Source organism: Podarcis liolepis (assembly GCF_965112155.1).
Source record: "Podarcis liolepis genome assembly, chromosome: 9".
Lineage (NCBI taxonomy): Eukaryota > Metazoa > Chordata > Lepidosauria > Squamata > Lacertidae > Podarcis > Podarcis liolepis.
Window position 1 is genome coordinate 19,132,765 of NC_139564.1, and position 13,661 is coordinate 19,146,425.

General features: G+C 44.5%; 1 protein-coding gene and 1 long non-coding RNA gene across 2 annotated transcripts in view; one reads left to right on the forward strand and one right to left on the reverse strand.

Annotated features, from left to right (window-relative positions):
* Positions 1–1,075: 1,075 nt before the first annotated feature.
* On the reverse strand, positions 1,076–11,604 carry LOC310686044. Its single transcript, XR_014515675.1, has 3 exons — positions 11,545–11,604; positions 3,739–3,834; positions 1,076–1,626 (listed from the first exon to the last, which is right to left on the reverse strand). It is a non-coding gene; the product is annotated as an uncharacterized lncRNA (long non-coding RNA).
* The window catches only part of BMPR1B (bone morphogenetic protein receptor type 1B), an 84,647-nt gene continuing 72,598 nt past the window's right edge, over positions 1,613–13,661 (forward strand). Inside the window, exon 1 of the mRNA XM_083458825.1 lies at positions 1,613–1,803. Coding sequence (XP_083314951.1) covers positions 1,731–1,803 — 73 coding nt within the window. The 5' untranslated portion in view covers positions 1,613–1,730. The remainder of the gene's footprint in view (positions 1,804–13,661) is intronic.

A 13,661-nucleotide genomic window follows, 5' to 3' on the forward strand; every position in this document is an offset into this window, starting at 1 on the left:
GTGGTTCAGATCTCCACAATAGGGTGAGCTCCCGTTGCTCAGTCCCTGCTGCTGCCAATCTAGCAGTTTGAAAGCACATCAAAGTGCAAGTAGATAAATAGGTACCACTCCGGCAGGAAGGTAAACGGCATTTCCGTGCTCTGCTCTGGTTCGCCAGAAGTGGCTTAGTCATGCTGGCCACATGACCCAGAAGCTGTACGCCGGCTCCCTCGGCCAATAAAGCGAGATGAGCGCCGCAACCCCAGAGTTGGCCACGACTGGACCTAATGGTCAGTGGTCCCTTTACCTTTACCCACAGGTAAGAGGGCATAGGACTGTTGTCTAATAGTGATGCACCCAAACTTCAGAATCAAACTTCTCAAGTCCAAAATTTCTAGAGTAGTTGTTCCCTTCCACCTCCAGATTTCTGGAGTTTGAGCTTAGCTCATAATAAGCCGAGCCTCTACCTTCCCAGGAGCAGCCTCCAGCCACCTCACTGCTGAAACTTGCCTTACAGCAAGGATGCAAGGCGCTAGGCATTCATTAGGCCCTGCAACGACAAAAGCTATGTGTGATGTGATTTCCCAGTGGTTCTGGATCCTTAGCAAAGGAACCCTTGAATGGGACAATTCCTAGGAATCCTTAGCATGCATTCTTGGCACCAGGAGCCAAGGAAATTATAGACTCTTGGTGCTTTGGGTTCTTATGAAAGGACACTTCTGGGGCACCAGCGTTCCATGCAGAGAGTTAAGGCGAAGAGCAGAGAGCCTTGCAGAAGCGATGGAGAGCATTCAGAGCCCCAGCTTGTTCCAGATCTTGTGTTTCCAGCGGCGTCTCCAAAAGTGTGATGGAGCTTTGATGGAGCTGTGCTTAAAATAGTAATTGGGCCTGATCAAAAATGAGACGAAATTAGCCTGTGTTTAGGAAAGCCCAGTTTGAGTAATATCACCCATCACTATAGAAACAACAAAAAAATATTTCTGATGATTAATCACCCTTTAAAACCTGTAGATTGATGTGCCCACTTCCTTCTGCCTCACCGTATGACTGGTGCCGAGTGGAATACACAGTGATCTAAAGCTCGGTTTACTTAAAATGCCACTTTTTAAAAACTTTTTTTTTGGCCTTGCTTCCTCGGGAATAGGCTGAAATGAGAAGCCAAACAAACAATTTTTTAAAACCCCATAATTTGAAGCTGCGCAACTTTTTGTTGCTCAGTGCAAAGCATGGTTAACAAGCTAATTCGAACTGAAGAAATCACAGTTGTACTTTTGCTTTCATAATAATGCCTGGCAGTTTGGTACTTTCTTTGTATTCCTCAAGGATCTCCTGGCTTTGTTTTGTGCACATGAGTGTAAAAGAGAAGAGAGGAGCTGAAATCTCTCTGTCTCTGTCTCTCTGGCTGCAGCTTCTAAGTTTACACACATTCCCAGTGTGGGCAGCGATCAGTCCATGCTCCTGTCTCAGGAATCCAGTCCGGCTTGAGAGCCTTGCTGCCCTTTTGTTGTCCTCCCCACGAGGGTGATCAGTTGAGGACTATGTGGTGACAGAACCAGTTTGTAACAGGCTTGTCTTTCACCTTCTCCTCTCCAGGCTTTGCTGGCAAGACTCATGTGAGGATCTGAGAGAGGCGGGAGTGCAAAAGGGCTGCAAAGTGAAATAAGAAAAGGAAAGAAACGGGAGATTTAAACCACAAGCAAATCACTGCTGCTGCTGCTGCTGCTGCTACTGCTACTGCTACTGCTACTGCAATGAACTGGCTAGAAGAACCAAACTGGAGGTTTCACGTTTCCCTCCTCATGCTGCTCTCGATGCACACCAGGGGTAAGGAGATAAAATGTTGTGCAATGTACTTCTGACAGGGTGCTGATGAGCTGAAGATAGCCTCTAACTGCTCTGTTGCTATTGTGAAATGGAAAGCTTAAAGGGAGAGTAGCTTGGAGTTTGCAAGCCACCGGTGCTTTGTGCAAAATAAAAAAAAGTTCAGCAGTTTAATAGCTTGTGCACAACACCATTAGGGCAGTGCATGGGAATTGAAAGCTGATGTGTGCTAAACTTGCAAGCCTCTACTTTACTGCATTTTTCTTCGCCTTCCCTGCAATTTTGTCACGTTGCCGTTTGCTTTTGAGTAGGGTGATAGCGTTCTGAAGTTTATAGAAGCAGCAAAACGCCGTTAAGGTCGTTTTGGTATCAGTAGCAACTGATGTTTGTTCTTACACTGTTGATACAGTTCTTTGAAATTACTTCAGTGATGTGTTGGAGTAAAATTATGCAAAAAAGAAAAAAATCTAAGCGGGAATTTAGAGATTTATGCCTTTTTATTTTTTTAAAAGATTACTTTTTAAAAAGGAAGCTGAGTTGAATCCAAATGATTGGGAAACATGAGTCAGCATAATAACTTTTAGCTTGTTTAAAAGGACTGAAAAGGTTCTCATTTTAAAAAGGGGAAAGAGAAGAGTGAAGTTAATGAATGAACTGCAAAGGAAACAAGTATCTGGGAAGTTTTAAAAGAATGTATAAATCGACATTAGCCAAAGGGAGATTTTGAACTGAAGACAAACTGGTATAAATAAATGTGTTTAGTTAACGGTTTAGTTATAAGGATGGTGTATCTTTAGAATTGTGAAGATGCTCTGACAGAAGCCAGAACTTAGGAACATTCTTGTTGTTATTTAATTAATTCATGAATCACCTTTTGCATTTGTTGCAAGGCATGTTACAAACATACCATAAAACAGCTAAAAAGTGTTTTAAAAAGTACAAATATAACTAAAGATAGGTGTTTCTTCTGTATTCTTTTTAAACTTGAGGCAGATATATTTTCATGTGGCTGGAAAAGCTTGTGTAAACAAAATTGTCTTCAGTTGTTTGTGGAAAGTACATCTAGTGGTTTGCTTGTTGTATGTCAACAGGGATGCTGCTCCAGAAAACAGGCCGCTACGCTGAAGGCCCTGCTCTTGAGTTCTTGCATCTGATATTTTGGGGACTTTAAGGAGAAATTCTCCTGCACAACACAGTGATCTACTGGGAATATAAGGGATAAGCTGTTCTCTCAAGTAACCTTGTCCTGAGCTGTATTGGATCTTACATGTTAGTACCAAAACGTTGAACTTTCCCTGGTAGCAGACTGGAAACAAGTGCAAATCCAGAAAATACGGTGTTGTATCTTGAGAGTAGTTTGTCCCCCCCAAACAGCCACTGTGTTCTGCACTTGCTGCTGCCGCCCGACTTACCTTAAGAGTAGCCCCACATAGAGTGTATGGCAGTAATCCAGCCTTGATGTTACTAATGCATGGGCAAGTGTGGTCAAGCTGTCCCGATTCAGAAACAGTCAGAGCCACCTTACCAGTTAGTGCTTCTTTTCTTAAAAAAATGTTTAGGGGTAATCTCATTTTCCTACTCATATTAAAGTACTGCCCCTCAATGAGGCCAAACTTAGATTCACAAAATGTTTAGGGGTATGCGTACCCCTGCGTCCACCCAGAAAAAAAGCACTGTTACCAGCCATAGCTGGTCAAATGCACCCTTAGCTACTGAAGAGATCTACGCCCCCAGTAATAGGGCTAGATCTATTATTTATTTACTTATTGTGCTTATTAGATTTATAATCTTAAAACTAGTAGAAAACCAAAACGGAAGAAAAAGCTAAAGACATGCATAGGTATAAAAGGGATCAAGGAGCACCCACAAACTACACACCTAGTCATTCAGGGAGACTGGGACCCAATTTACTGACTTCTCAACATGGGAATCACCTACCTCTGACTTGCCAGGATTCTGACCCAGTTGTTAGCCCTCAAAGTCCACCACTGCATCTGGACATCAGGGCCTGCTTGACCATTCCTGGTGCAGATGCTATCGAGAAAAAAAGTTGGGTTACATCAGTGCCCTGATGACACTTCATTCCATATCTCCCACGCACCACATAGCTCAAGAGTCATGGGGCTGAGGAATCTAATGCTACCTTCTTCAGCTGTCCCTGGAGATGAAACCAGAACCACTGGAGAACCACCAGGCAAGAATCTTCAAGGAGGAAGTGGGCTGTAGGAGGTGGGTGGCCTGAAGGCTACATTTGGCCTTTGGGACTGAAGTTCCAAACCCTGGCCATAAAGTATAAGAACTGGAAGGGGCAGTTCTTTGATACAAATAAATTAATGTATGGTTGTTGGTTTGTTTGTTTTTTTAAAAAAACTTTTCTCAAAGATGTATCATTTTTTCCTCTCATAGGTTAGAGAACATATTGGTAGGCTTCTGTGTATGTGTATGCAAATGATTCCCAGTTCAACCTCTCCTTCAAATCAGATCCAGTGAGGGCGGTAAAGGTGGTTGGCAGATGGATGGTGGTTAACAGATTGAAGTTGAAACAGAAGTACTGTTTTGGGGGGACACGCAGGTGGGTGTGGGGGACTCCCTGTTCCTGAACAGGGTAACTGTGCCCCTGAAAGACCAGGTGCGCAGTCTGGGAGTCATTTTGGACTCACAGCTGCCCATGGAGGCACGGTTCTATTCTGTGTCCAGGACAGCTGTCTAGCAGTTCCATCTGGTACGCAGGCTGAGATTCTACCTGTCCGCAGACTGTCTCACCAGAATAGTGCATGCCCTGGTTATCTCCTGCTTGGACTGCTTCAATGCGCTCTATGTGGGGCTACCTTTGAAGGTGACTCGGAAACTACAACAAATCCAGAATGCTGCAGGTAGACTGGTGACTGGGAGTGGCTGCCGGGACCATATAACACTGGTCCTAAAGGATCTTCACTGGTTCCCAGTACATTTCCGAGTGCAATTCAGAGTGTTGGTGCTGACCTTTAAAGGCCTAAACGGCCTTGACTGAGTATACCTGAAGAAGCGTCTCGACCCCCATCACTCAGCCCGGACACTGAGGTCCAGCTCTGAGGGCCTTCTGGCGGTTCCCTCACTGCGAGTAGCGAAGTTACAGGGGATCAGGCAGAGGGTCTTCTCAGTAGTGGTGCCCTCCCTGTGGAACACCCTCTCTTCAGATGTCAAGGAGATAAAAAATGACACAAGACATCTGAAGGCAGTCCTGGAATGGGAGGTTTTTAATACTTGATGTTTTATGTTTTTAGATATGCTGTAAGCTGTCCAGAGTGGCTGGGGAAACCCAGCCAGCTGGGCAGGGTATATTAAAAAACAAAAAAATTATTCTTATTAAACTATGATTGTGAATTAAAGGGGTAACACGTAGCTAAGTTGTATTCTGAGTAGATCCATTAAATTTAATGAACATAAGTTAGGTCCATCAGTTAAAATGAGTCCACTCTTAATAAAACTTAGTTAAATACCACTCAAGGTTTATAGGATTTTGTGTTTCCTGTGTAACTCCTATAAGACGCATGAGTGTACCCAAATTCACCTGTTCTGCCACTGTATCTTTGCTGGTGTGTGTTTTGGTGGCAGACGTGTTCATGGCAATCTGTTGGTGTTTCATGGTTTCCATCAAATCCTATTGCCAGCAGATACTGAATATAAGAATGTGCTCCAAATCTACTTCATGGGTTTCTAGAATTTTGGAAATATGTTTACTGTTGTGCTGGAGTCATTTGTGGCTGGCTATCTTTCCTGCTGTTCTGTAAGATGTGGTGCTAGTTTGAGAGACATTAATTTTCCATCATTCTTTGTTCCACTCCTTTTAGCATCCCAGAGCATTTTCTGGGAAGGAAGCTCAATTGCAAAAACTTGTTTCCAAGTAAGCATACTGCTGCAGATCACATTCTGTGTGAAAATCCGATTGTACAAGCACAGGTGCTCGTTTTTAATCTCGGAGGACCCATTAGGAAGAAAACGTTCCAATATTACTGAGGAAGTTGAAGGAGCGGCTTTGGAAAAATTAAAGAAGCCTTAAACAGATTTTAAATATATAGGTTATATTCCATTGCAGCTCCCCCCACATTAAAACACAGATTCTTAATGGTTTGGCTGACCCTCAAGGGAAACAGATCTGTACTAAGATATGAACATCTGTAAGGGCGTGGAAAGATTTATGCAGGAAACCTGCAGTGGACAGCTGAAAGGCAAACACTGACAATCTCTCTACCCAACGAAATTGAATTTTGTTGTATTAGGCCTATTCCAAATGGGAAACATGAGAAAAAGTAAAATAAATATGAAGGAATACAAAGCCAAATTAGGAGAACTAATTCAGTTTAACATGTGATATGTTATCAATATTCATCCAACAATATTCGTCCATTCACATACACAGTCATCCATCCTCCTTGCTTTTTCCTTTGCTGATAGGAGCATTTGTTAGCTACACAGAACCCTGATATTTGCTGCATACATAGGCAAAGATAAATCTATCTTACTTCACTTAAAATTAGGATATTTATACTTGTTTTCACACAGAGACTAAAAAGATACCCCAAGGTATTTCCAGGTCAAAAGTAGAAGAGGTGTCCCTTTTACTACAGTAGGAAACCATTGGTGGGGGTAGCGACAATGCACCCACAGGCATAGTTTACAGATCATGGGCTTCATTTGCACTATACATTTGAAGCAGCAATGGCTTCTCTCAAAGAATCCAGGGAACTGTAGTTTGCTATGGGGCAGGGAGCTTTCAGGAGACTCCATATTCTCGCTACAATTCCCATAGTGGTTTAACAATCAATCCTTCTTCCCAGGGAACTCTGGGAATTGTACTTTTGTGAGGGGATTTGGGGTGGGGTGTCTCTAAGCAATTCCCAACACTTTTAAAATCAACAGTTCTTAAGATTTTTGGGGGGAAGCCATGACGAATTAAAGTGGTATGATACGACTTCATATGTATAGTGCAGATGGGGCCAGACTATGGATTATGACTGTGATCATGTGAACATGCTGGCTCCTGGGGGGGGGGGGAGCTTGCACCTGCTGTGGTCCTCCCTGGTCCTTTAAGCAAAGTGTGGTGGGGCAGCTATGCTGAAGTTTGTCTGAGCCCTAGATTATAGTTTAGATCAGGCTTCCTCAACCTTGGCCCTCCAGATAATTTTGGCCTACAACTCCCATGATCCCTAGCTAGCAGGACCGGTGGTCAGGGATGATGGGAATGGTGGTCTAAAAACATCTGGAGGGCCGAGGTTGAGGAAGCCTGGTTTAGATCATGGGTAGGCAAACTAAGGCCTGGGGGCTGGATCCGGCCCAATCGCCTTCTAAATCTGGCCTGCGGATGGTCCAGGAATCAGCATGTTTTTACATGAGTAGAATGTGTGCTTTTATTTAGAATGCATATCTGGGTTGTTTGTGGGGCATAGGAATTCGTTCATTTTTTCTTCTTCAAAATATAGTCTGGCCCCCCCACAAGGTCTGAGGGATAGTGGACAGGCCCCCTGCTGAAAAAGTTTGCCGACCCCTGGTTTAGATCTCCCATTCTTAACCATGATCTGTAGCTGAGGTTTGTTCTATGATTATAGACCATAGTTTCATTGCTCATGAAGGGAGGAGCAAAGCAACTGGAAAGGAGCTACATGCAGCTTCATTTAGCTTGTGTCAATCTCTCCTTACTAAGTCAGAACTGAAAGCTTAGTGTGATGTCCACATTGGGCCAGTGTTCTTTTCTCAAAAAAATTAGATCAGGGGTTGGTAACGTGATTCCTTCTAGATGTTTTGAACTTCAACTCCCAGCTGGAGCCAGCATCTGGAAGGGACATCACATTGGCTACCCCCAGTTTGGGTATTCTCAAACCAGGTAGATAGTTGAAATCTGGTACACCCATAGTTTAGGGCAGCAGTAGGGACACGGGTGGCGCTGTGGGTTAAACCACAGAGCCTAGGGCAGTGTTTCCCAACCTTTTTTGGGCAAAGGCACACTTGTTTCATGAAAAAAATCTCGAGGCACACCACCATTAGAAAATGACTGGGTCCAGGGCGGCTAACAACAAATTAAAAAACAAGTCGATTGAAATATAGTAAATAATAAAAAATAAGTCGATTGAAATAAAAACAATAATAAAAAACAAGTTGATTGAAATAAAAAAAACCAATAATAAAACAAGTTGATTGAAATATAACTTAAAAACAAGATTAAAATACAACATTTAAACATCAAAATGCGGTTGAGTTGCAGAATTCTGCAAGCAGAATAAATTCCACAGCCCCGATGCATTGGCACCTCGTGCCGTTTGAGTTGCAGAATTTATTCAGCACACAGAAAATGGCCTTTTGGGGGGTGAATGTGGATGAAGCAGGAAGAGAACTTAAAAAAAAAAGGCATGCATGAAATCTAGCCCCAAACACACACACGCACACTTTCCCCAAAGTGGTTGATGACGCAGGATATTTCCACATGCTTCTAAAATGCACATTAAATAAAATGAGAGAGAGGAGTGCACGCACTCACCTGCCAGCCTCGGAGCTGTGGAATGCAGCGACATGAAGCAGTCTGTGTCCTTCCAGGCGCCAACTCAGACCTGCCGTGCTGTTTCGTTCCCCCGGCGTCGCTGCCTTCATCCAGCCGGATGCCTCTCCTGCCCAAGGGACGTGTCAGCAGCCACCCGGCGTGGGGTAGAGGCAGGACGGCCCCACTTCCTGCTGCCCACAAGGCTTTGGGGTGAGAAACACGGAGGGGCAGGAGAGTGGAGGTTCCCTTAATTGGAAAAAGCAGGGAGGCAGGCTGCTTGATGCCTGCTGAAGGGAATCCCGAAGGCGCGATCACGCACGCGCAGGCCCAGTAGCGAGCGGCGATGGGATGTGGTAGCAGCGGCGGCACATGAAGTCCCCCAGGCAGCGGAGCAGCTCGCCCGTTGAAGCCTGCACGATCACCCGCCGCGGGGAGCCGGGGGCAGCGGCGCGGTTGCCGGGCAGCGGTGGGGGTGGTGGTGGCGGTGGCTGCTTGCCGCCCTCCTGGGCGGAGGCGGGCACGGTGGGCACCGGCACGGCCAAGGGCCCCTGCTTGGTGCCGTCGGATGTGGGAGCTCGCTCGCCGCCCCGCGTGTGCTCGCCGAGCATGCGCAGGCCCAGTAGCGAGCGGCGATAGGATGTAGTGAGCGGCGATGGGGCTAGCCGGAGAAGAGAGGGCGAGCCCCCTCCGCTCCGGCCCTAAAAAGGGCAAGCCACGCCCCCTCCAGCCAGCCGATTGGCTGGCCAGGAGGCGTGGCCAGATGGGATTCCCCTGCTCTCGCGGGGGCTGAGATGGGATTCCCCGCTCACGTGGGGGCGGATGGGATTCCCCGCTCACATGGGGAAGGGCGTGATGCCCGCAACCCCACCACCTGGGGCAGGCCCAGTAGCGAGCGGATGCGCAGGCCCAGTAGTGAGCGGCGATGGGATGTGGGAGCTCGCTCGCTCGCCGCCCCGCGTGTGCTCGCCGCCGCCACCCCGCCTCTCACCGCCCGACTCGCCCGCCTCCACGGAACACAAGGCAAAGTTCCACGGCACACTAGTGTGCCGCGGAACACCGGTTGGGAAACACTGGCCTAGGGCTTGCCGATCAGAAGGTTGGCGATTCAAATCCCCGCGACGGGGTGAGCTCCCGTTGCTCGGTCTCTGCTCCTGCCAACTTAGCAGTTTGAAAGCACATCAAAGTGCAAGTAGATAAATTGGTACCGCTCTGGCGGGAAGGTAATCGGCGTTTCCGTGCACTGCTCTGGTTCTCCAGAAGCGGCTTAGTCATGCTGGCCACATGACCCGGAAGCTGTACGCTGGCTCCCTCGGCCAATAAAGGGAGATGAGTGCCACAACCCCAGAGTCGGTCACGACTAGACCTCATGGTCAGGAGTCCCTTTACCTTTACCTAGGTGAGAAATTGTAAATCTGTGATTACTGGACCTTCCTACACTCTTTGTAGGACACAGGGTGGGGAATTGGATCAGAACTGTGGCGGTATGCATCCTCTTCCTCACTACATTTGTTTGATTTAAAGCAGCAGTAGCAAGTGGGCAGCTGAGCATGTTGGGCAGGTGTGAGTAGTAAGGAGCTACCTATAAGTCAGGAAGACAATGGATCTGAACACCAGAGTCAAGGTGCTCTAATGAGCCATTGACCAGCAGGGTAGAGATTGTGGATGGGTCTATCCTGCATTCAGTGTGCCTAGATTAACAAAGAAATGAAGACTATTCTGTTCTGATTTATAAATGATACTAAATGGGAGGGATTGCAAACAGAGGATAGGATAAAAAATTTATATTAAAATGTTATACAGTGGTACCTCAGGTTACAGACGCTTCACGTTACAGACTCCGCTAACCCAGAAATAGTACCTTGGGTTAAGAACTTTGCTTCAGGATGAGAACAGAAATCGTGCTCCAGTGGCACGGCAGCAGCGGGAGGCCCCATTAGCTAAAGTGGTGCTTCAGGTTAAGAACAGTTTCAGGTTAAGAACGGACCTCCGGAACGAATTAAGTACTTAACCCGAGGTACCACTGTAATTAAAATTTTATATAGCATATTAAAATTATATCATATGATTTATTATAGTGATATAAATAAGAGTTTTGACCTGTGAAGAACAAATTTCATTTTAACAAAGATACAGCTAAAATGACATCTGGATGCTGCAGACCACTATAATTCATATCAGTCATCAAAAAACCCAAACATAACATCTCCTTTGGTATTACTTAACAAAAGAATAGTACCACAACATGAGAAATTATAACACCTTTATGTTTGGCATAGGTTAGGCAAAAATGTTCTGTGAGTTCTTGCCTCATCTAATTTTTTTCTAGAATTGTTTGAGGGTGTCAAGAAATGTGGCTAGATATTATGCAATAGGACCTGTGTTGCAAGGTATTGCTCTTTGTAGTAGAAATTTCACAGGTTTGGAAGCCACAAGGAATGTACTGTAGGCACTAAGATGCAACACAGAAGTATTTTTTTTCAGCATGTTCAGGGTAGCCCCAAGGTTGGCAAAAATACAGGAAACTCTTTTTTAAAAAACAACAACAAAACAGTGAGACAAAATGTCTAAAAACAGCCCAGTGGGAACTTAACAGGCTCGTTAGCCATGGTATGCAGAGTGCCAGCTGGAAAGAAGAAAACCTAGAGAACACAGAGAAAAGAGTAAAATGATTGGTTTATGGATAATGGGTGAGATCTGGGTGTCCAACATAATTCCACCACTTTGTAACTTGTGGACTAGCTGTATATTTCTATAGAGGGTGTGTACATGAATGTGTACGGTATGAGGAACAGACAATGTGTCACAGTCTTTTGTCATGTTCTTCCATAATACTTTTCCAGAATAAAATGATATTGGGCACCATATGGAAAAAACGTAGTGGAAGTTGCAGTAGTTAAGGACAATTGCCACCTGTCTGCCTCAGGAGACAATGGAGTGTGCCTCCAGAGGTGAAGTGTGTGAAGTGACCTCTGTGGAGCGCAAGCCCTGGGCAGTGTGTCTGGAGGTCCTGGGCTGCCCAGACAACAAGACCTCCCTCTGGGCCTTGCTGATGTTGCCCAGAGGAAAGCAGAGCAATATGTTTGGCATCACCTTAACTGCAGGAGTTTCTGGAAAAAGGAATACAAGATTCCATCCAGTCATCATAGGGTCCTCAGTCTGGATTTGTGTAGAATTTACTCCTTAGCCTTTCCCTCCCCGAAGATGTCCTGCAAGGCAGTGGAGATTTAGTTTACCTTTTCCTAGATGGGCTACCTTCTCAGGTTGACAAGCCCCATCTGCCCCTCACTTCCCTCTGCATCATGTGTAGGCACAGTTGTTAACACAGAGTCATGACTGTGACCTGGTTCTCATGTCACAGTAAGCCAAACTATGGTTTATGAGGACCGTGTGGATGTGTGGGCTTCAAAAGAACAGTTACTTTGCTCTTCCCAGGTCTTTTTAACTCCAAGGTGGTTTCTTCTTGATTACAGTTCGTGATGACTGAGGAGAGTGCTTAACCACAAGTCAAAGTTTGGAAAACATGCTAAGTGTGGAGTAAATGAGACCAGGAAAGAGGAAAGCAACTGTTGTCTTCCTCCTCCAAGAGCCTGCACACACATGCGGTCCCAGTAAGCCATAATTTGGCTTCCTGTGACATGTGAACCAGGGGTGTGTGTGTATGTGTGTTTGTATTTAATACTGTGATAGCTGCAGTGTGTCCCTCTGAAAAAAAGAGGATTGTAGGTACTGACTTGAGGACTGTTGCCCCAAGGTTTTGCACTACGTCCATTCCTTGGCATTCCTGTTAATTTCCTGCTAAAAATTTCAGTAAACACAACTTGTGCTCAGTGTTACAGATGCTTGAAATTTTATCTCATCTGTGATTTTTCCCAAGGGAGAAATGACATAAACCTGGCATCCTTTTTCATCTCTCCCTCCCTCCCATTTATGTTGTGGAAAAGGTATAATATTCCAAGCCATCTTCCAAACTAGTAATAATGCATTTTTCCATTTCGGCCATAAGATGAAGCTGTCTATATTTATTAACGATTATATTTATTATTTATAAAGCAACTAACATAAGTAGGCACTGTACAAAAAAATAAAAATCAGGCTAACAAGTCCCTGGCTCTAAACCTGCAATCTAATAATCCCAAATCACTGCATTTTAACTGCTCAGCAAAATTTGACAAGTTTATTACGTCTACATATTTATTTAATTGGTTAGTATGGATTGTATTAAGTGACTGCGTCAAAGTGATACATTTTAATCTGTGCATTTTATTGGACACGTGTCTCTAGCTAAGTTATTTGGAATGTCTTTAAAAAAAGAAAAAGTTGCCGTCCAAAAAAGTTTTATTTTTTACTTTTTTGTATTTTTATTAAAGATTTTCTTGCTTTCTATAAAGAGAAAATAATGGCAGGGATGAAATAGACAGAAAAGTTGAATAAATATGTTGCTTTCTGTAATGTTGATGTGTCTCTAGAAATGAATGTGAGTTAAACTTGAAGCCTGCCTAAGTACTTCTCTTTAGAGGGAGAAAACAGCTATCACTGTGATAACTCATTCCTGTATTTGGCAGTTATTGAATGCCCCGTGGGGGGAAATGCTTAGAAGACTAAAGTGGCAATATGTTTTGCATATCTCCACTCATGGAGACACTTCTCAAAAGAGGAGCTTTAGTACCAGCACAACACAAGAAAATCAGTAGCATGAAAGACCTTCTATGGGTGCTGCTGTGGTTAAAGCTCTACCTACTCTTTATATTTCCTTGAATTTAATTCCTAGCTGTTTTTGTTTTGTTTTTAGCTTTGTTACCCCATTATTTTCTGCAGTAGGCTGCATTCTGAGATGCTGTATTGTTGGGAAAGAATTTTACCCATGTAGTTTCATTGGTGGGTATAGTTTATGGCACTAATCAGGATTAGTACCAGTGACTCTAGCTTCTGGAATGTACAAGGGACTAAAATCTTAGCTGGTTACATGAAACAAAAGCAACTTAAAGACATGTGTGAATTTCTCCATTTTAATCAGACCTGTCTCAGTGTGGGGGAAAGTGGGTGGGGTTGGGGTTTTGTTTTTTGTCTATTCAGAAAGACACCCCCCCCCCAATTTCATTCTCTTAAGCTTAAAGGATTCCTTGCAGATTTAATTTTCATCAATATTTCACCTCTTTCTTCTGCTTGATTTAGCCCATCAAAGCACTGTTGAGATACCTGATATTTTGCCTAGCCAGCTGCGTTTCATTTGCAAAAAGGGTACCCTAAGCAAGAGCCTGTTTCTTTCCAGAAAGCTGCTTGTTGTTTTGGTGGTTTTGGAACAGTTCTTCTGTGAACAGTTCTTCTGTGAATACAGCTGGCAGTGGCTGAT